Source organism: Oncorhynchus nerka, linkage group LG13 (assembly GCF_034236695.1).
Source record: "Oncorhynchus nerka isolate Pitt River linkage group LG13, Oner_Uvic_2.0, whole genome shotgun sequence".
NCBI classification, from domain to species: domain Eukaryota; kingdom Metazoa; phylum Chordata; class Actinopteri; order Salmoniformes; family Salmonidae; genus Oncorhynchus; species Oncorhynchus nerka.
The window spans coordinates 13,913,750-13,938,152 of record NC_088408.1 but is presented as its reverse complement, the minus strand read 5'-3'; the positions used below and the strand labels follow the sequence as shown (position 1 = coordinate 13,938,152).

At 43.0% G+C, this 24,403-nt stretch overlaps 1 protein-coding gene across 1 annotated transcript in view; it reads left to right on the top strand.

The window, feature by feature from the left end:
• Positions 1-24,403, top strand: part of LOC115117491 (forkhead box protein N3-like) — a 127,797-nt gene that overhangs the window by 62,285 nt on the left and 41,109 nt on the right. Inside the window, exons 3-4 of the mRNA XM_029645962.2 lie at positions 8,313-8,494; positions 20,526-20,581. Of these exons, the coding sequence (XP_029501822.2) occupies positions 8,313-8,494; positions 20,526-20,581 (238 nt within the window). The remainder of the gene's footprint in view (positions 1-8,312; positions 8,495-20,525; positions 20,582-24,403) is intronic.

Below are 24,403 nucleotides of genomic sequence, written 5' to 3'. Positions count from 1 at the left end.
TCATTTGAGGGATGTCAGAGTATCCTTCATTGTAAACTAGTGGGACTACTTTCTTCTGGTAAATACAGCTCACTCATCCCCTGTGGGCCAGCTGGCATGAAGGGCATCAGAAAATAAAAATCCCTACTTCTGTCTTTGGCCATCTTCTCCACTGTGTCCACTTTGAGATATCTATCTCTCACCTCCAGACCCTTCCGGATCATTCCCTATAGCTCTTAACTGTGGGGTTATTTCCATAAATCAGTGCCTTCGGAGTACATTTAATCATGCTAAGAACATACTGTAGTTAGCAGTCCTTCCTGCCGCCCTTTTCCTTAAACCCTAATCTCTTGCTACAGTTGCAGGCACATCCTATTTCCTATATAGTGCACGGCTTTTCACCAGGGCCTCTGGTCAAAAGTAGTGCACTATGTAGGGAATAGTGCCATTTGAGACGAGTGGCGTTTTTAGCATGTAAAAAAACAACAACATGAATGCCAGCAAAGCCACTACACAACACAACACTAAACATACATGAATTGCACTATAATGGTGACAAACGGTGCCCACAAACTGTTAGGGCCTACATAAAGCTGTCCCAACAGCAGAGTCCCAACACCTTACCACTGCTACACCTAGCTATCAGCGGAGCCTTGTCTGGCAGCGAAACAGTTCATTCAGCCTCATTTACTGACTTTTAAAAAAACATAGCTGATATGGCTGACTTGCTTAAACAAATGTGGTTTCTACTGACAGTTGAGATGTACAAACTATGGCATTAGGGGACGACAAGCGAATAAGAGGCAATCCGTAATTTTGATTAAGACATTAATGAGCGAGCTAAGAAAATATAACTAATTGTTTAACACATTTGATATGTACAGCGACAGAATTCAGAACATGGGTCGTTCTTACAATTTTCTCCCTGTACACCAAGTCAGAACCGTAGGATAAATAAAGGGGGCATATAAGCAGGCAATGAAAGCTCTTACAAAATTCAATGATGACTTTTCTCAAAAACAGGTTATAGACTATATGTGCACCACCAAGTCGGAACAGCAGGCGAAGTTAAGAGGTGAAAATAGACCAAATTATTAGGGTGAGGCACATTGGTTACTAACAGCTTACTACACAACATACACTTAGAATGACTTTCTTAGCTACAGTTTCAGTCGAATACATTGAGTTGGACAGCTGACTAGGTATCCCCCTTTCCCTTTCCCAGTATGCATATCTCCCTGGCATATTACATAATTTATGCAGCAGAATACAATACCTTTTTGAACTCACCTTGTTGTGCTGTGCTCACTTGAATAGGAAGGTGGCGTGGTTGTCCTTTATGGGCAAATTTTGTTATCAAATTTTGTAATCAAAAGTCTGCCATTCTCTGGATTTATGGTGCTTTCAAGACAACTGGGAACATCATCATGAATCATCAGATATTCAGGTTATAGCTCTAGAAAGAGGCCCGGGGTCTGGATTTACAATTCCGAGTTGGATGAAAGTTCAAAACATATTTTCCCAGGCGTAGCTCATTTTTCCAAGTTCCCAGTTGTCTTGAACTCACTAAAATCAGATTTTGCAGTTCCGAGTTAACAGTTGTTATGAGGCCGGCACAAATCATGCTTCATGATGGCCCGTGTTGATTGTTTATAATTAGAAACTAGGAAACGAGAACCTTAATCTCAGACTTGGGACCACACAGCCACTTCACTGAATAGCAGGCTAATGATTGCTTTTCAATGCTTGCAATTAGCCACAGATTCCTTCCAAACCACTCATTGTTGAATTTGCAATTTCCAACTTGTTGTGTAATGTTTATGTCCAATGGCTGTTGAGCACCAATATGTTTTATCTATCATTTTTCTTCATTATTTCTCTTCATATGACAAGGATTAAAAATGATTTGCCAGTAGATTGTCGACTTGATTTATGATGATGACTGATAACTAAGATTTTGAAAGTTTGATGTTGACATGATCAGTCTAATCAAAGCTACATTAGATATAACGTGATTTGACGTCATTTTATCTGTGGTTAGTGACCTTGAGCCTTCTTGGATGGGCACTTCTAATGTAACTCTATGGCAGCACCCAAGGGGCTTGAATTTTCATGCTCTACCATTAGACTTGGCGGTGAAGTAGTGTCCCCATGAGTGACACAACACTGAGCCAATCATGGGCGCAATGCTCAATATTTTCTGCTGGCTTGAGCTAGGCTGAAAATCATTTTGGGTCTTACTCAAGAAAACATAATAGAGACCATGTTTGTCTTCAGCTTCATTAATTCAAAGATATGTTTTTTTTTACATTGTTGCAAACTGATATGTTTTTATTTTATTTTATTTTATTAGGATCTCTTTTAGTCCCCATTTGGACTAATCTTCCAAGAGTCCTTAACATTAAAATACAATTTATAATACAAACACAATATGTGACACATATTAATGCCAAAATAACATGCAAAACAGGCAAATGCCCTCAATTTTGTATTTTTTTTTATTTTATATATATATATATATATATATATATTTTCTTTTTGCTAAAAATGTGGGTCTCAAAACAGTTGTGGCCCTGAGTGACGGGTCACCACTGTTGGAGACGCAGACCTGGTGTTGTCTGGGTGAATTAGGATAAACCAGCTCCACATAATGGAATAATCCAGAAGTGAGGGTACTCAGAGATGTGGAAGAAACCTCCAGCTTTAGAAAATGGTACCTTGACACGTTCTGGGAGAGGAGAAGACGAGAGGAGAGGAGAGGAGAGGAGAGGAGAGGAGAGGAGAGGAGAGGAGAGGAGAGGAGAGGAGGAAAAGAGAGGAAAAGAGAGGCAGCAGGGGATTGACCACGTGTTTTATTAGTTAGTACATAATGTTTACATACCCTACATTATTCATCTCATATGTATACGTATATACTGTACTCTATATCATCTACTGCATCCTTATGTAATACATGTATCACTAGCCACTTTAACTATGCCACTTTGTTTACAAACTCATCTCATAGGTATATACTGCACTCAATACCATCTACTGTATCTTGCCTATGCCGCTCTGTACCATCACTCATTCATATATCTTTATGTACATATTCTTTATCCCCTTACACTTGTGTCTATAAGGTAGTAGTTTTGGAATTGTTAGTTAGATTACTTGTTGGTTATTACTGCATTGTCGGAACTAGAAGCACAAGCATTTCGCTACACTCGCACTAACATCTGCTAACCATGTGTATGTGACAAATAAAATGTGATTTGATTTGATTTGATTCGAATTGAACCATTATCCGGTCCTGCAAAGCATTCGAAATGTGTGGAGTACTTTTGGGAAAATGTACGGAGTAGAAAGAACATTATTTTCTTCAAGAATGTAGTGAAGTAAAAGTAAAAGCGTGAAAAGCTGTCAACAAGGCAAAGGGTGGCTACTTTGAAGAATCTCAAATATAAAATATATTTTGATTTCTTTAACACTTTTCTGGTTACTACATGATTCCACATGTGTTATTATATCATTTTGATGTATTCACTATTATTCTACAATGTAGAAAATAGTAAAAATAAAGAAAAACTCTGTAATGAGTAGGTATGTCCAACCTTTTGACTGGCACTGTATATACAGTTGAAGTCGGAAGTACACCTAGGTTGGAGACATTAAAGCTCATTTTTCAACCACTCCACAAATTTCTCATTATCAAACTATAGTTTTGGGAAGTCAGTCAGGACATCTACCTTATACATGACACAAGTAATTTTTCCAAAAATGGTTTACAGACAGATTATTTCACTTATAATTATAATTATAATTCACAATTCCAGTGGGTCAGAAGTTTACATACACTATGTTGACTGTGCATTTAAAAAAATACAAAATTCCAGAAAATGCTGTCATGGCTTTTGAAGCGTTTGATAGGCTAATTGACAGCAATTGGAGGTGTAACTGTGGATGTATTTCAAGGCCTACCTTCAAACCAGTGCCACTTTACTTGACATCATGGGAAAATCAAAAGAAATCAGCAAAGACCTCAGAAAAAAATGCAGAACTCCATAAGTCTGGATCATCCTTAAGATTTAATTTCAAAACCCCTGAAAGTACCACATTCATCTGTACAAACAATAGTATGCAAGTATTAACACCATTGGATCACGCAGCCATCATACCTCTCAGGAAGGAGATGTGTTCTGTCTCCTAGAGATGAATGTACTTTGGTGCGAAAAGTGCACATCAATCAACCGAGAACAACAGCAAATGACCTTGTGAAGATGCTGGAGGAAACCGGTACAAAAGTATCTATATCCACAAGTAAAACGTGTCCTATATTGATATAACCTGAAAGACTAGGAAAACGAGTACTATATCGACGTAATCTGAAAGGCCGCTCAGAGAGGAAGAAGCCACTGCTCCAAAACCTCCATAACAAAGACAGACTACGGTTTGCTACTGCACATGGGGACAAAGATCATACTTTTTGGAGAAATGTCCTCTGGTCTGATGAAACAAAAATATAACTGTTCGGCCATAATGACCATCGTTATGTTTGGTGGAAAAAGGGGGATGCTTGCAAGCCGAAGAACACCATCCCTAACGTGAAGCACAGGGGTGGCAGCATCATGTTGTGGGGGTGCTTTGCTGCAGGAGGGACTGGGGCACTTGACAAAATGTCCTTTACGAGGACAGAAAACTATGTGGATATATTGAAGTAACATCTCAAGACATCAGTCAGGAAGTTAAAGCTTGGTCGCAAATGGCTCTTCCAAATGGACAATGACCCCAAGCATACTCTCAAAGTTGTTGCAAAATGGTTAAGGACAAGTCAATGTATTGGAGTGGCCATCACAATGCCCTGACCTCAATCCTGTAAAAAATGTATGGACAGAACTGAAAAATCGTGTGCAGGCAAGGAGGTCTACAAACCTGACTCAGTTACACCAGCTCTGTCAGGAGGAATGGGCCAACAACCTTGTGGAAGGCTACCTGAAATGTTTGACCCAAGTTAAACAATTTAAAGGCAATGCTACCAAATACTAACTGAGTGTATGTAAACTTCTGAACCACTGGGAATGTGATGAAAGAAATAAAAGCTTAAATAAATCATTCTCTCTACTATTATTCTGACATTTCCCATTCTTTAAATAAAGTGGTTATCCTAACGGACCTAAGACAGGGAATTTTTACTTGGATTAAATGTCAGGAATTGTGAAACACTGAGTTTAAATGTATTTTTCTAAGGTGTATGTAAACTTCCAACTTCAACTGCATGTCCTTCCCAGGCATGAAGTCTCAATAGGAAATGTATTCACCTTTATTCCCCTCTTCCATGCTGTATAATGTAGTGGAGAAACAGACATTTTCCTTTTTCTACCATCGTCCAATTTGTTCTACCTCCCCATCCCTCATTGTTAGAAATGACACTTTTACGTTTTACGTCGAGCCAACTATTCCGTCTTACACAGTCCAGTGGTTCTGCGAGCCAACCTGCCCACCGTCTGACTGGCTGACCGACTGGGAGTCGGAGGAGAAGAGAAGAGAGAGGAAAAAATCTCTAGAAGCTTAATCGTGATTCCCTCTGACATACCCTCTGGGATGACCAGAGAGGAGAGAAAACAAGAGGAATAGAGAGAACAGGAGAGAAAGGGAAAGGAGAGGGAGAGGGTTGGTGTTGTGGGGGGTAACAGGGAAGTATAGAGGCAGGTAAAAAGAGGGGGATGTGGGAAGGAAGGGAGGGAATGGAATGTGCAGATGAAATAGGAGAATTGGTTGGAGGATAAATTAGTTGGGGGAAGAGAGGGAGAGAAGAAAGAACAGAAGGGAGGAGAAATAAGAGGGCAGAAAGTGAGGGACAGAGTGTATGAGGGGAGTGGGACAGAGTGTAGTGTGAGGGGAGTGTGAGGGAGTGTGAGGGGAGTGTGTGAGGGGAGTGTGTGAGGGGAGTGTGTGAGGGGAGTGTGTGAGGGATGTGTTTGAGGGGGGGAGTGTGTTTGAGGGGAGTGTATGAGGGGAGTGTGTGAGGGGAGTGTGTGAGGGGAGTGTATGAGGGGAGTGTGTGAGGGGAGTGTGTGAGTGTGTGAGGGGGAGTGTATGTATGGGGAGTGAGGAGTGTGTACTTGCGTGTATGTGTGTATGTGTGTGTGTGCGTACGTGCACTATACTGTATACAAAAGTGTGTGGACATCCCTTCAAATTAATAGATTTATTAGTAGGATTAAATGTCAGGAATTGTGAAGAACTGTGTTTAAATCTGGCTAAGGTGTATGTAAACTTCCGACTTCAGCTGTAGACACACAAACATGACATTGACATCTTCTAATATTCACAATGTTGTAGCTAGGCCTGTACACACGGCCCAAATCAACGTTACCAAACCATTTGTTGCTTTGCATCTGCATCATTTAAAAACAGAAAAAGTCACAGTTTTGGGATTGATTATATTTATGTATGTACTGTTTGACGTCTCACACACACACACTTATTTCTTGTCACTCCTCTGTCAGACTCCCTCCTGTTGTTTCTGTTTGACATCATGTGATCAAAGTGGTGAAGTATGCATTGATGTGATGGTTTACGACACTCATTTACGGCACCTGTGGTATATGTGTGGCAATGGCGGAATGACATTAAAAACTTGTTAACTATGGTTGATGGTGAGTGTCACTGTGACGAAGGGGCATTGCTGTACATGACATTTCTCTCCAGTATAATCTAAAGTTGTCATATGAGTAGGATCTGGTCTGTAGCACAACTGTTAAGAAAGTGAATGAGAAGAGGGTAGAGAGGCAGCTGAGAGAGAGGGAGAAAGAAGAGAGAGAGAGAGAGAGAGAGAGAGAGAGAGAGAGAGAGAGAGAGAGAGAGAGAGAAAGCGGAGGAGAGAGAGAGAGAGAGACAGAAAGAGAGAGAGAGAAAGCGGAGGAGAGAGGGAGAGAGAGAGAGAGAGAGAGACAGAGAGAGAGAGAGAGAGAGAGAGAGAGAGAGAGAGAGAGAGAGAGAGAGAGAGAGAGAGAGAGAGAGAGAGAGAGAGAGAGATGTGGGAGAGAGAGAGAGAGATGTGGGAGAGTGTGGACACAGCTTTTTTAATAGAACTAGGGGCCTTTTTGTATTGACAACAGAAAGACAGGAAATATGGAGAGTGTTGATCTGTGGTGCTGGACAGGGTTGGTGGACAGGGTTGCTGGACAGTTTTTTTTTTTTTTTTTGTAATCAGTTACGTTACCAGCTAAAATATTGTAATCAGATTACAGATACTCATGAAAATCTAGATGATTACTTCTTGGATTACTTTAGCATTTTTACGAGAAAAAAACCCCATCATATTCAAATAGTTTTTGTCACATGCTTCCTGAACAACAGGTATTGAAACTGAACAACACTGAAATGGGCCCTTCCCAACAATGCAGAAAAAAAGAGAGTGAGTCTGAGTGAGTCTGATCACAAGTGAGAGACCACTATGATGTCACACCAAATGCGTTTGATGGATCCTTTTTGTATTCTAATGCCTTTTAAAGGGAAAGTAATCCAAAAGTAATCGGATTACGTTACTGAGTTTGGGTAATCTAAAATGTATGTTATTGATTACAATTCTGGACAGGTAACTAGCAACTGTAATGTATTACATTTGGAAAGTAAGCTACCCAACCCTGGTGATGGATGTTGACTAAGTTTGGAATTGTGGTCTTGTGTCCCTGTCTTTTCTTGTGGTCTGGTATGTCCCTGTGTTTACTTGTGGTCTGGTGTCTGTGTGTTTACTTGTGGTCTGGTGTCCCTGTGTTTACTTGTGGTCTGGTGTCCCTGTGTTTACTTGTGGTCTGGTGTCCCTGTGTTTACTTGTGGTCTGGTGTCCCTGTGTTTACTTGTGGTCTGGTGTCCATGTGTTTACTTGTGGTCTGGTGTCCCTGTGTTTACTTGTGGTCTGGTGTCCCTGTGTTTACTTGTGGTCTGGTATGTCCCTGTGTTTACTTGTGGTCTGGTATGTCCCTGTGTTTACTTGTGGTCTGGTGTCCCTGTGTTTACTTGTGGTCTGGTGTCCCTGTGTTTACTTGTGGTCTGTCCCTGTGTCTCTGTCCCTGTGTTTACTCTGGTGTCCCTGTGGTCTGTGTTTATGTCTGGTGTCCCTGTGTTTACTTGTGGTCTGGTGGTCTGGTGTCTGTGTGATGTGTCTGTGTGTTTACTTGTGGTCTTTTGGTCTGGTATGTCCCTGTGTTTGATTTGTGTTATGATGTGTCTGTGTGTTTACTTGTGGTCTGGTTTGTCCCTCTGTAGACTGGTTTCTGAGGGACAGTGTTTTCATGTTGTTAGCTAAATAATCCTCTTTCTTTTCTTCCTCATCTCGCTCCCTTTCTCAGAGTATAGGTAAAGGCTCGCTGTGGTCCATAGATCCAGAGTACAGACACAACCTGATCCAGGCCTTGAAGAAGATGATGTGTCTGTGTGTTTACTTGTGGTCTGGTTTGTCCCCCTACTGGTTTCTGAGGGGACTGGTTACCCCCTTCACCTCTTCTCTCACCTCTCCTCAGGCATATCACAGGTAAATATATACCCCTCTCACTCTCTCTTTACTCATTCTATCCCTTCTTTTCATCCACTCCTTTACCCCTCCAATGTATCATTCTCCCCTCCCTTGCTTTTCCCTCAGACATATCACAGGTAACCACGCACCTTTCACAGTCTATCTCACACATGTGCACCCACGTACACTACATGACCAAAAGTACAGTATGAGGACACCTGCTCGTCGAACATCTCATTCCAAAATCATGGGCATTAATATGGAGTTGGTGCCCCTCCTTAGCTGCTAGAACAGCCTCCACTCTTCTGGGAAGATGTTGGAATATCAGGAACCTGTGCATCAATTCAGCCACGAAGGCATTAGTGAGGTCGGGGCGCTGATGTTGTGCGATTAGGCCTGGCTTGCAGTCGGCATTCCAGTTCATCCCAAAGGAGTTCAATGGGGTTGAGGTTAGGGCTCTGTGCAGGCCAGTCAAGTTCTTCCACACTGATCTCGGCGAACCATTTATGTATGGACCTCGCTTTGAGCACGGGGAATGAAACAGGAAAGGGCCTTCTCCACATTATTGCCACAAAGTTGGAAGCACAGAATCTTCTAGAATATCATTGTATATTGTAGTGTTAAGATTTTCCTTCACTGGAACTAAGTGGCATAGCCTGAACCATGAAAAACAGCCCCAGTGTCACGCCCTGACTTTAGTGAGCTTTTTATGTCTCTATTTTGGTATGGTCAGGGAGTGATTTGGGTGGGCATTCTATGTTCATATTTTAATGTTTTGTATTTCTTTGTTTTGGCCGGGTATGGTTCTCAATCCGAGACAGCTGTCTATCGTTGTCTCTGATTGGGAACCATACTTAGGCAGCCCTTTTTCCCACCTGTCTTTGTGGGTAATTGTCTTTGTTTGTTGGCACTATAGCCTTAAGCTTCACGGTTGTTTTTTTTGGATTGTTTATTGTTTTTGTCTGCGTCATATAAATAAAAAGGAATATGTACTCTCACCACGCTGCACCTTGGTCCAGTTCTTTCAACGGCCATGACAGAACTACCCACCACCAAAGGACCAAGCAGCGTGGTGAAAGGGACTCCTGTACATGGGAGGAGATCCTGGACGGTAAGAGACCCTGGAGGCAGGCTGGGGAGTATCGCCATCCAAGGGAGGAACTGGAGGCAGCTAAAGCAGAGCGGAGGCGATATGAGGAGGCAAGTCAGCGAGGCAGGCACGAAAGGCAGCCCCCCTTTTTTGGTGGGGCACACGGGGAGATTGGCGGAGTCAGGTTATAGACCTGAGCCAACTCCCCATGCTTACCGTGGGGAGAGAGTGACTAGTCAGGCACCAGGTTATGCGGCTCTGCACCGTGTGTCTCCTGTGCGCTCTCATAGCCCGGTGTGCTCTCTGCAAGCTTCCCGCAGTTGCCTTGCTAGAGTTGGCATTCAGCCAGGAGGGATTGTGCCGGCTCAACGCTCCTGGTCTCCGGTGCGTCTCTTCGGCCCGAGTTATCCTGCGCCAGCTCTACGCACGGTATCCCCAGTTTGACAGGAGAACCCAGTGCGGCCTGTTCCAGCTTCCCGCACGTGTTGGGCTAAAGTGGGCATGCAGCCTCCCTACAACGCCTAGGCATGCTCCTGATGAAGTGGCGGATGGTCCGGGATCTCCTCCCAGACCTGAACTAAAGCACTCCTGGACAGTCTGTGGTGCAACGTGGCGTTGGTGGATTTTTTATTTTATTTGATTTTTTTATTTTATTTTACCTTTATTTAACTAGGCAAGTCAGTTAAGAACAAATTCTTATTTTCAATGACGGCCTAGGAACAGTGGGTTAACTGCCTGTTCAGGGGCAGAACGACAGATTTTTTGTCAGCTCGGGGATTTGAACTTGAATTTGCAACCTTCCGGTTACTAGTCCAACGCTCTAACCACTAGGCTACCCTGGAGCGAGACATGATGTCCCAGATGTGCTCAATTGGATTCAGGTCTGGGGAACGGGCGGGCCAGTCCATAGCATCAATGCCTTCCTCTTGCAGGAACTGCTGACACACTCCAGCCACATGAGGTCTAGCATTGTCTTGCATTAGGAGGAACCCAGGGCCAACCGCACCAGCATATGGTCTCACAAGGGGTCTGAGGATCTCATCTCGGTACCTAATGGCAGTCAGGCTACCTCTGGCAAGCACACGGAGGGCTGTGCGGCCCCCTAAAGAAATGCCACCCCACACCATGACTGACCCACCGCCAAACCGGTCATGCTGGAGGATGTTGCAGGCAGCAGAACGTTCTCCACGGTGTCTCCAGACTCTGTCACGTCTGTCACATGTGCTCAGTGTGAACCTGCTTTCATCTGTGAAGAGCACAGGGCTCCAGTGGCGAATTTGCCAATCTTGGTGTTCTCTGGGAAATGCCAAACGTTGGGCTGTAAGCACAACCCCCACCTGTGGACGTCGGGCCCTCATACCACCCTCATGGAGTCTGTTTCTGACCGTTTGAGCAGACACATGCACATTTGTGGCCTGCTGGAGGTCATTTTGCAGGGCTCTGGCAGTGCTCCTCCTGCTCCTCCTTGCACAAAGGCGGAGGTAGCGGTCCTGCTGCTGGGTTGTTGCCCTCCTACGGCCTCCTCCACGTCTCATGATCTACTGGCCTGTCTCCTGTCGTGGAAATGTCCTGTATTTACCAAATCATGAGAGCAAACCACACACAAGTCAGAGTTATCATAAAGTCCATCTTTATTTATATGAGCTCTATCGCAACCCTCAGATCAATTCAGTGTATATCAATGAATTCTCTGAGAGTCCCTTACACATTGCAACTGAGATCCTTTATAGCAAAGACACACATAGCCAGACAGCATTGGCCATAATTTATCGTTAAGCTTTGTCTCCTAAACTACGTTATTTTCTCAAACTCAGAACCATAAAACAAATCCTCATATCAACAGGCATATATCAAATCCACCCCTCATTGACAAGATCCCAGAGACACATTGACTGGCACACAGACATTGTGGAGCCAAGAGATACACGCTTGACCTCTCCCCTCTCTGTGGCCCAAGTAACTTAGTCCTGACAGAGAACAGATGACTGCAACCCGGCCACAGTATTATACAAAAATAAACATTCTGATGAGAAGTAACTTACAAACATATGATGAATATAAAACATCTTACCTATGTTACCAACTAATTCTGATTATTCCCCAACACTCCTGGTAGCGCCTCCATGCTCTGGACACTACGCTGACAGACACAGCAAACCTTCTTGCCACAGCTCGCATTGATGTGCCATCCTGGATGAGCTGCACTACCTGAGCCACTTGTGTGGGTTGTAGACTCCGTCTCATGCTACCACTAGAGTGAAAGCACCACCAGCATTCAAAAGTGACCAAAACATCAGCCAGGAAGCATAAGAACTGAGAAGTGGTCTGTGGTTATCACCTGCAGAACCACTCCTTTATTGGGGGGGGTCTTGCTAATTGCCTATAATTTCCACCTGTTGTCTAAATCATTTGCATAACCTCATGTGAAATTTATTGTCAATCAGTGTTGCTTCCTAAGTGGACAGTTTGATTTCACAGAAGTGTGATTGACTTGGAGTTACATTGTGTTGTTTAAGTGTTCCCTTTATTTTTTGGAGCGGTGTATATACACACACACATTTTTGTAATAATGACAATTGCAACAATACTGAATGAACAGTGAACACTTTTATTTTAACTGAATATAATACATATGGGCTTTTGGGTGGGTGTTCTTAAGGTGATTCCACAGGGTTGTATTTTTTTATTTAGCCGTTGCTGACCCCATGCATACATCTTTATCACAAATACGACACCTTACTTTCCCTGGTGCCAATTCCATGTAATAGTCCCACACTGGTGCTCTGCTTTTCTCTGCCATCTGTAAAACACACACAGCTCTGAAGTGACAATGATACTGAAGAGTCTGCTTAGGAGACAAATACTCTCAACTCTTTGAATAAAAATAGAGTTTAAGTTACCTGTGATGAATGTTGAAAACAGAAACTGTCATTTCAAAATGCAGGAAATCCTATTTTAATAATGGGCATGGTAAGAATTGACTACCAAAGTGCGAGACATAATTCCCATGACACCTTCTAGCAAAATCTGAAAAGCGGTTCCTTCATTCATTTATTCCATAGGATATTTTTAGATTCACTTAAAATAAGGTATGTGTTTCATGTAGGCTTTACACCACCTTGCCAATTTTAAAACTGTGTAGATATCCATAGGAGGTAACTCTGATCAATATTGGCTAAATATAAGTGAATATCATTTTTTTTGTAGAGTGGATTTATGAAAATATGTTGACAAACGTTACCTTTATCCTAGTGAGATTTACATGGGTATCAAAACGCCGAGGCGGTTTAAGCCTGAACGAAACAGACCTTATTGGAAGTAGATCAAGACATTCTCTATGGAAGACATGAACAGAGGTGGTTTAAGCACGAAACACAGACCTTATTGGAAGTAGATCAAGACATTCTCTATGGAAGACATGAACAGAGGTGGTTTAAGCACGAAACACAGACCTTATTGGAAGTAGATCAAGACATTCTCTATGGAAGACATGAACAGAGGCGGTTTAAGCACGAAACACAGACCTTATTGGAAGTAGATCAAGACATTCTCTATGGAAGACATGAACAGAGGTGGTTTAAGCACGAAACACAGACCTTATTGGAAGTAGATCAAGACCTTCTCTATGGAAGACATGGACATAACGAAGGAACCCCTTTCAAGTACAGCAGCAAGTTATTACAGGAATTATAACGCGTCGACTATTTCTCTCTAAACCATATACCTTTGACTATTACGAGCCTACTGCTGCCTACCACCCCTCAGTCAGACTGCTCTATCAAATATCAAATCATAGACTTAACTATAAAAAAACACACAGAAATACGAGCCTTAGGTCAAATCCGGAAATCCGGAATCACCTCGAAAACAAAACATTTATTCCGTTCCGTATTTTATCTAACGTGTGGCATCCATGAGTCTAAATATTCCTGTTACATTGCACAACCTTCAATGTTATGTCATAATTACGTTAAAATTCTGGCAAATTAGTTCGCAAAGAGCCAGACGGCCCAAACTGTTGCATATACCCTGACTCTGCGTGCAATGAACGCAGGAGAAGTGACACTATTTCACTTGGTTAATATTGCCTGTTAACCTGGATTTCTTTTAGGTAAATATGCAGGTTTAAAAACATATACTTGTGTATTGATTTTAAGAAAGGAATTGATGTTTATGGTTAAGTACACATTGGAGCAACGACATTCGTTGATTGATTGTTTTTTATAAGATAAGTTTTATGCTAGCTTGCAACCTACCTTCGCTTACTGCATTCGCGTAACAGGCAGGCTCCTCGTGAGGTAGGTGGTTAAAGCGTTGGACTCGTTAACTGTACGGTTGCAAGATTGGATCCCCCGAGCTGACAAGGTAAAAATCTGTCGTTCTGCCTCATTCCTAGGCCGTCATTGAAAATAAGAATGTGTTCTTAACTGACTTGCCTAGTTAAGTAAAGATTAAATAAAGGTATAATAAATCAATAAAAATTTGCAAAACCAGTGCCCAAAAATACCGATTTCCAATTGTTATGAAAACTTGAAATCGGCCGCAATTAATCGGCCATTCCGATTAAATCGGTCGACCTCTACTCTATACTTCCCTGATACCCCCACAACATCAACCCTCTCCCTCTCCTTTCCCTTTCTCTCCTGTTCTCTCTATTCCTCTTGTTTTCTCTCCTCTCTGGTCATCCCAGAGGGTATGTCAGAGGGAATCACGATTAAGCTTCTAGAGATTTTTTCCTCAGTTAGTATTTGGTAGCATTGCCTTTAAATTGTTTAACTTGGGTCAAACATTTCAGGTAGCCTTCCACAAGGTTCACACAATAAGTTGTGGTGAATGTTGGCCCATTCAGAGCTGGTGTAACTGAGTCAGGTTTGTAGGCCTCCTTGCCTGCACACGATTTTTCAATTCTACCCACACATTTTTTACAGGATTGAGGTCAGGGCATTGTGATGGCCACTCCAATACATTGACTTGTCCTTAATCATTTTTTGCCACAACTTTGAGAGAATGCTTGGGGTCATTGTCCATTTGGAAGACCCATTTGCGACCAAGCTTTAACTTCCTGACCTATGTCTTGAGATGTTGCTTCAATATATCCACATAATTTTCCTCCTCATGATGCCATGATGCCACCTACTCCAGCAAAGCACCCCCACAACATGATGCTGCCACTCACGTGCTTCACGGTTGGGATGGTGTTCTTCGGCTTGTAAGCCTCCCCTTTTTCCACCAAACAAAACAATGGTCATTATGGCCAAACAGTTATATTTTTGTTTCATCAGACCAGAGGACATTTCTCCAAAAAGTACAAACTTTGTCCCCATGTGCAGTTGCAAACTGGATGTCATAAGGTGAATGCACCAATTTGTAAGTCGCTCTGGATAAGAGCGTCTGCTAAATGACTTAAATGTAATGTAAATGTAGTCTGTCTTTTTTATGGCGGTTTTGGAGCAGTGTCTTCTTCCTTGCTGAGTAGCCTTTCAGGGTATGTCAATATAGGACTCGTTTTACTGTGGATATAGATACTTTTGTACCGGTTTCCTCCAGCATCTTCACAAGGCCCTTTGCTGTTGTTCTGGCATTGATTTGCACTTCTCGCACCAAAGTACCTTCCATTCTAGGAGACATAATGCGTCTCCTTCCTCAGCGGTATGACGGCTGCGTGGTCCCGTGGTCTTTATACTTATGTACTATTGTTTGTACAGATGAATGTACCTTCAGGCGTTTGGAAATTGCTCCCAAGGATGAACCAGACTTGTGGAGGTCTACAGGGTATAGCCAGGCTCTACAGTATGTCTGGGTTGTTAGGGTTTAGCCAGGCTCTACAGTATGTCTGGGTTGTTAGGGTATAGCCAGGCTCTACAGTATGTCTGGGTTGTTAGGGTATAGCCAGGCTCTACAGTATGTCTGGGTTGTTAGCGTGTTGCCAGGCTCTACAGTATGTCTGGGTTGTTAGGGTATAGCTAGGCTACAGTATGTCTGGGTTGTTAGGGTATAGCTAGGCTCTACAGTATGTCTGGGTTGTTAGGGTATAGCTAGGCACTACAGTATGTCTGGGTTGTTAGGGTATAGCCAGGCTCTACAGAATGTCTGGGTTGTTAGGGTATAGCCAGGCTCTACAGTATGTCTGGGTTGTTAGGGTATAGCTAGGCTCTACAGAATGTCTGGGTTGTTAGGGTATAGCCAGGCTCTACAGTATGTCTGGGTTGTTATGGTATACCAGGCTCTACAGTATGTCTGGGTTGTTAGGGTATAGCCAGGCTCTACAGTATGTCTGGGTTGTTAGGGTATAGCCAGGCTCTACAGTATGTTTGGGTGTGTTAGGGTCAAGGTGTTGCAATACATCACATCCAGAACATTTAGGGGTTCTATGGGGCAGAAAGAGGAAGTGAGGAAGATTAGAGGATGCTGGGTATCTGTTCAGCAACCAGGCACATTCCTTCACACCCCGTAGGCATCTGGATGGGGGGAGGGAGTCTCGAGGGAAGTAGGGGGAGAGAGGGAGGACGAGGGCTGAACGACCGTCTGCCACGAGTTAGCTCCTCACAAACCGATTAATGCACTGGTTGCTAGGCGACGGGAACGCCTCCATGGCAACACATGGGCTGAGACTGGTGCACCACATAGCTATTTGTTGCCTGGTGCAAGAAGGAAAAAGGAGAGAGAGAGAGAGAGAGAGAGAGAGAGAGCGAGAGAGAGAGAGAGAAAGAGAGAGAGAGAGAGAGAGAGAGCAGTAGGACAACAGAGAGAGAGAGGGGGGGGGGGGGGGAGAGAAAGAGAAGGCGAGGGGGAGAGAGAGTAAGAGAAAGAGAGAACGAGGGAGAAGGGGAGTAGAGGGAAGTGGAGAGGGAGAGTGGAGAGATAGGAAGAGAGAGAGAAGGGGAGAATGATACACAGAGGGAACTGAACATGTGAGTGAGACTTCTGTGAACAAAATACTCATCTCCATCTTCTGTGTGTGTGAATATCTGTGAAGACGAATACGATCATTAGTTACTATCTGCTCCATTAGCAGTTTAATAATCTCGAGAGGTGTGTGTGTGTGTGTCTGTGTGCTGTGTGTGACTGTATTCGCCTGCAATTGTGTATGTGCGTGCTATATGTGTCTGTTTGTTTATTTGTTATGTGTTTGTGCGCCTGTTCATGACTGTGTGCGTCCATGTGTGTGCATTTGTGCAAGCTCATTTGTGTGTGTGTTTTGGGGGCCCGTCATGAAAAATCACCTCTGTGGACCACATCAGTTGGGCTGTAATTCTCTGTGGTAATCATAGGGATAGATGAATGGCAATGCAAGGGCTTCCAGGAATATAATCACTGTAATCAGAATCAGTGGCTTATGGGCTAAAACCCCAGCTTTCATTTCAGTTTGTCTGCTTCTCAAAAAGCCTCTATTCTCTATATACAGTGTTTCCCCAAGTACATGGAGTTTCCAGCCAAATACAAATAACAGCCAGACAGATAGTTCCAGGCTGGAAATGTTCGAGGTGACATGCCCCCTTGAAAACATATATCAGAACAAGCTATTTTGGTGGTCTCTGGTACATTCTAATGCCTTTAATTCCATCTGAAATACATAGCTAAATGATTGAATACTTTAACAACTTTACCTCACAGAATGGTTCAATTAATTTTGGTATTGAGTAGAAAGACATGACTATACAAATAAAATGACTGATAATGAAATCAGCGAGACAGTATGATTTCGGCTTGTTTTTAGTTGTTTTGGATATCGTCTAAGCCTATACAATCAGCACTATTTTCGAAGTAAGAAAATAAGTAGTAAGGAATATAATGATGTTTGTTCTTCAAATTATTTATTTTATTGGGTTAGGGAACCAATGTGTCATTTTTTATTTGGGTGATCTAACCCTTTAACAGTCAATCACTGTGGTTGGGATTGCCAGGGAATGGGGCAGGTTGTTTTGAGTCACAGAGTTGGTAGGGTTACAGACCTGTCAATCAATCACTGTGGGTGGGAATTTGAGGGAAGGCGGTAGATTAGTAACCTAGTCAGAAAATCGAGTCTAATCTACTCTTTAAATGTAATTTGTTTTGGCAAAAATACATAAAAAAGGTTGTGTTCTGTCAACATGGATTCGCTGTTGAGAATCATTATACACTAAACAAAAATATAAACTCAACATGTAAAATGTTGGTCCCATGTTTCATGAGCTGAAATAAAAGATCCCAGAAATATTCCGTTCACACAAAAAGTGTATTTATCTCAAATGCTGTGCACAAATTTGTTTACATCCCTGTTAGTGAGCATGAAAGGCCACTGAAAGGCCACTCTAAAATGTGCAGTTTTGTCACACAACACAATGCAACAGATGTCTTAAGTTTTGAGAAAGCGTGCAATTGGCATGCTGACTGCAGGAATGTCCACCAGAGTTGTTGCCAGATAATTTAATGTTCATTCCTCTACTACAAGCCACCTCAAACGTAATTTTAGAGAATTTAGCAGTACATCCAAACCACATGCATATCTGTATTCCCAGTCATGTAAAATCCATAGATTACAGCCTAACAAATGTATTTCAATTGACTGATTTCCTTATAACAACTGTAAAATATTTGATGTTGAGTTTTTGTTTTTGTTCAGCATAGAATGACAGGAAAATGGCAAGAAACAAATCCGGGGGAGTTCCCCCAGACCCCTCACTTTTATACAACATCAGGCGCATAGACCTAAAGGTATGATTGAAGAATGAAGCAGGTGTTAAACATGGGCTTTACTACACAGAAAGCAGCAGTTGACTACTTCATCGTCAACACCTTAATCAAATCACTAGGCTTATCTTTTAAAAAATACCATTTAAGTATCATTTATCTTTCACAACCTTCAATCTGTTTTATTTGTATCATATTTCTGACCATAATGAGTTTCTCTCTCCAATACCTATTGTTCCTGCAGTGAGAATTCAGCATATACATCAAATGTTTTTATAATTTATCTGCAGATAATCGCCAAAAAGCAGTGGTATGCAAATTAGGTATGCAAATTAAAGAGCCAAATGAACGTCTCGCTAACCGATGCGATTCAGTTCCCAACGTTCACCTAAAAGATCTGTTAAAAAAAGAGCCAATCATTGGCGACCAACCCATCGCTAGCCTCCCTTTAGCGGTCACTGGCATCTGGTGAGTGGCGCTGTTTTTTGTTGCAGCTAGCTTGCTGTTAGCTATCTGTAAAAATAATGACTGTGAAACATGGTTGCATTTATGATGACAGGTTAGTGAGATGGTGATGAAATGCATTTGCAATGGGAAGTGATAGCTGGTTTGTTAATTTAATTTTGGAATGAAATGGCTGTGCTTTTTGTATAGTTCTGATTTTATGGGGCCTACTGGAGTGAATGGGCTGCTGATTCTTTAACATTATTTGATGCTGTGTGTGACTGCTGTTTCCTGTCTACCAGCCGTGTCTACAATTGAAGTCGGAAGTTTCAATACACTTATGTTGGAGTCATTAAAACTCGGATTTCGACCACTCCACAAATTTCTTGTTAACAAACTATAGTTTTGGAAAGTCGGTTTGGACATCTACTTTGTGCATGACACAAGTCATTTTTCCAACAGTTGTTTACAGACAGATTATTTCACTTATAATTCACTGTATCACAATTCCAGTGGATCAGAAGTTTACATACGCTAAGTTGACTGTACCTATAAACAGCTTTAAAAAATCCAGGAAATTATGTCATGGATGTAGAAGCTTCTGATAGGCTAATTGAAATCATTTTAGTTGGGAGCAATTTCCAAACCCCTGAAGGTACCACGTTCATCTGTACAAACAATAGTACGTAAGTATAAACACCATGGGACCACGCAGCCGTCATACCACTCAAGAAGGAGACGTGTTCTGTCTCCTAGAGATGAACGTACTTTGGTGCGAAAAGTGCAAATCAATCCCAGAACAACAGCAAAGGACCTTGTGAAGATGCTGGAGGAAACGGGTTCAAAATAATCTATATCCACAGTAAAACAAGTCCTATATCGACATAACCTGAAAGGCCGCTCAGCAAGGAAGAAGCCACAGCTCCAAAACCGCCATAAAAAAGCCAGACTGTGGTTTGAAACTGAGCATGGGGACAAAGATCGTACTTTTTTGGAGAAATATCCTCTGGTCTGGTGAAATAAAAAAAGAACTGTTTGGCCATAATGACCATCGTTATGTTTGGAGGAAAAAGGGGGGAGCTTGCAAGCCGAAGAACACCATCCCAACCGTGAAGCATGGGGCTGGCAGCATCATGTTTGGGGGTGCTTTGCTGCAGGAAGGACTGGTGCACTTCACAAAATAGATGGCTTCATGAGGCAGGAAAATTACGTGGATATATTGAAGCAACATCTTAAGACATCAGTCAGGAAGTTAAAGCTTGGTTGCAAATGGGTCTTCCAAATGGACAATGACCCCAAGCATACTTTCAAAGCTGTGGCAAAATGGCTTATTAAGGACAACCAAGTCAAGTTATTGGAGTGGCCATCACAAAGCCCTGACCTCAATCCTATAGAAAATGTGTGGGCATAACTGAAAACGTGTGTGCGAGCAAGGAGGCCTACAAACCAGACTCAGTTACACCAGCTCTGTCAGGAGGAATAGGCATAAAAAAGAACCCAGGTGCAGAGAGGCGGGACAGACGGACAGAACAGTGTTTCCTTGACATCGCTGGCTTTGTGACTGACAGGCGCCTGTCCTATCAATAGATCACTAGAAGATGTATATCGTTCATTCTAGCGGACAAGGGTACAGATCTTTCTGACAAGCGAATTCAAAAGTTTAAATGAAATGAATGCTAGTTATTTCATGAGGTGGAAAAGATAAAACTGTATATAAGGCAGTACTTTTCACCATGGCCCTGGTAATACGGTGCAATTTCAGACGCACACGTTCTGTCTGTCTGAAGCAGCCTGCAGCAGAGCTTACATGACCACATGATTAACCATCTCTCTCTCTCTCCGCAGTCCTCTACTTTGGCCAAGGAGTCCCTTCATCAGAAAGAATGGAGTTCTCTTACAAGGTAGGATACCATTCAGCATTGCTTTGTCTTTTTTGTGTGTCTGTATCCATCGCTCTCTCCCCCCTCTCTCCCCCCCTCTCTCTCTCTCTCTCCCTCTCTCTCTCTCTCTCTCTCTCTCTCTCTCTCTATCATCTCAGATGCCAACTCCTGTGTTTTCCGGAGTTCTGAATTATTTTTTAGAAGGCACCTTGAGAATACCAAGTGCTGCATCCTGACACTTGACAACATTCCAGAGGATGCTTCTGTTTGAGTGGGCATTTGAAAGTAAAACAATCTGATCTGAAGCTTGGGAAGGCATCCTGTGATCTTTTTTTCCACCTCCACTTTATCTCTCTATCCCCCTCTCGCCTTTCTATCTCCCTTCACTTTCCATCACTTTTCACCCTTCACTTTCCATCACTTTTCCTCCCTCCCTCCCCACTTCTCCTCTCGCTCTCTCTCTCTCTCATTCCCATCCTCCTCATCACTTCTCTCTCTTTTCACTTTCTCTCCCTCTCCTTGACTTCCTCTCCCTCTCTCCTCCCTCTCTTTTGTCCCTTGTGGGCTGGCTGGCAGTTTAAAAGGACATTCAATCCCAATCACTATCTATTTTGAGAGTACAGTAGGACATCGGTGCTCTAAATGGAGGGAAATGGATACATTAGATGTCTGGTCCATGTCCTCCATCCCCTCCACCACCATGCCTTGGCCGTGATAATGGAGTAATGGTCAAGGAGCCCATGTAGAGAGTGTCTGAGGGGCCCGGCCTCCCTACAGACCTGCCTGTGACTGATGGGTCTAGCGGATGGGAGGGGTGAGGAGAATGGATAAAGACGTTGGGTAGATTGTTAACAGATAGCGAGGGAGAGAGAGGGAGGGTGATAAACAGGAAGAGAGACAGAGAGTTGAGACACAGTATAGTACAGTGGAGGCTACTCAGAGGAGGAAAGGGAGGACCATCCTCCCCAGTGAATTTTCATTCCACCAATTCTGTTGAAAAACGTTTCTTAAAACTTTTTAAGGCTAGTGGGCACTATTTTCACGTCCGGATGAAAAGCATGCCCAAAGTAAACTGCCTGCTACTCAGGCCCAGAAGCTAGGATATGCATACAATTAGTAGAATTGGATAGAAAACACTCTAAAGTTTCTAAAAATGTTATGTCTGTGAGTATAATTATGTCTGTGTGTATAACAGTACTTATTTGGCAGGCAAAACCCCGATGACAAACCAACCAGGAAAAACAAAAATTGAGGTCACTCTCCATTCAATGGGTTTCTATGTGGATCTAGATTTCTAAGATACTTGCTTGCAGTTCCTATCGCTTCCACTAGATGTCAACAGTCTTTAAAAATTGTTTGATGTTTTTCCTTTGAGAAATGAAGAAGTAGCCATTTCCTTTCTGGGAGTCGAGCCAAGTGTACTGTTGTGGTTGGGGCGCACGACCTGAAAGCTCCACTTTGTTTTCATCCGGTATTGAACAGTTTATTCTGTCTTAAATTGTATCCATTATTTACATTTAAAAATACCTTAAGTTGGATTAGGAAAGTTGTTTGAAATGTTTGGGTTCAGGTAATTTATTAGATACTTTCTAGCGAGTTGGAACCGGTGTATTTTCTAAATCAAACGCGCCAAATAAAGGGACATATAACGACGGAATTTATCGAACAAAAGGACCATTTGTGATGTTTAATGGACATATTGGAGTGCCGACAGAAGAAGATCTTCAAAGGTAAGGCATGAATTATATCGTTATTTCTGACTTTTGTGTCACGCCTGGCGGGTTACAATATGATTTTCATGTGTTTGTTTGATTGGGTGCTATCCTCGGATAATAGCATGGTTTGCTTTCACCGTAAAGCCTTTTTGAAATCTGACACTGTGGCTCGATTAACAAGAAGTTCATCTTTAAACCGATGTATGATTTATTAATTATTATTATGAGTATTTCTGTTTTTGAATTTGGCATGCTGCTATTTCACTGGGTGTTGTCAAATCAATCCCGTTAATGGAATTGGCACGCGAATGGATCACTAAGAATTTAAACGGAAACAAACGGATCGAAATGGGGATAAACATACCAGAATTTGTCCAAAAGAAACTCTCATTTGCAACTGTTGATTACTAATGATTACACCCTAGATCAGCTAGATGCAGACAAGAGTGTGCAAGTTGGCATTGAATTTGTCACCTACATTGTAAACTTTCATTCATAGGCTATGTTGTAGCAACCTCATGATGGGAAATGACAGTATCATGTAGTAGCCTAAACCTCTCGATGTTACATTGAACTGGGTGAATGGAATATGAATAACAATATGTTATATCTTCCAATATGCTGTAATAGAGTAAAAGCCATGGTTATGAAAAAGAGAAGTGTCCTCCCTTATCTTTAATGGCACTGACCGCCACTGGTATAGTAGTGGACTAAGGACAGACACTATTACCCAAATTAAATTCCATTTAAGAAGCTTTATCGGCATGGAAAGTGTAAGAACTTACATTATGCTATCTGCTCTCTATCCCAGTCCCACAGCTCACTATCCCAGTCCCACGGCTCACTATCCCAGTCCCACAGCTCACTATCCCAGTCCCACAGTTCACTATCCCAGTCCCACAGCTCATTATCCCAGTCCCACAGTTCACTCTCCCAGTCCCACAGCTCATTATCCCAGTCCCACAGTTCACTATCCCAGTCCCACAGCTCACTATCCCAGTCCCACAGGGCACTATCCCAGTCCCACAGCTCATTATCCCAGTCCCACAGTTCACTATCCCAGTCCCACAGCTCACTATCCCAGAGTCACAGTTCACTATCCCAGTCCCACAGTTCACTATCCCAGTCCCACAGCTCTCTATCCCAGTCTCACAGTTCACTATCTCAGTTCCACAGCTCACTATCCCAGTCCCACAGTTAACTATCCCAGTCCCACAGTTCACTATCCCAGTCCCACAGCTCTCTATCCCAGTCTCACAGTTCACTATCCCAGTCCCACAGCTCACTATCCCAGTCCCACAGTTCACTATCCCAGTCCCACAGCTCTCTATCCCAGTCTCACAGTTCACTATCCCAGTCCCACAGCTCACTATCCCAGTCCCACAGCTCACTATCCCAGTCCCACATTTCACAATCCCAGTCCCACAGCTCACTATCCCAGAGTCACAGTTCACTATCCCAGTCCCACAGCTCACTATCCCAGTCCCACAGCTCACTATCTCAGAGTCCCAGTTTACTATCCCAGTCCCACAGCTCACAATCCCAGTCCCACAGTTCACTATCCCTGTCCCACAGTTCACTATCCCAGTCCCACAGCTCACCATCCCAGTCCCACAGTTCACTATCCCAGCCCCACAGCTCACTATCCCAGTCCCACAGCTCACTATCCCAGAGTCACTGTTCACTATCCCAGTCCCACAGCTCACTATCCCAGTCCCACAGTTCACTATCCCAGTCCCACAGCTCACTATCCCAGTCCCACAGCTCACTATCCCAGAGTCACAGTTCACTATCCCAGACTCACAGTTCACTATTCCAGTCCCACAGCTCACTATCCCAGTCCCACAGCTCACTATGCCAGAGTCACAGCTCACTATCCCAGAGTCACAGCTCACTATCCCAGTCCCACAGCTCACTATCCCAGTCCCACAGCTCACTATCCCAGAGTCACAGCTCACTATCCCAGTCCCACAGCTCACTATCCCAGTCCCACAGCTCACTTTCCCAGTCCCACAGCTCACTATCCCAGAGTCACAGCTCACTATCCCAGAGTCACAGCTCACTATCCCAGTCCCACAGCTCACTATCCCAGTCCCACAGCTCACTATCCCAGAGTCACAGCTCACTA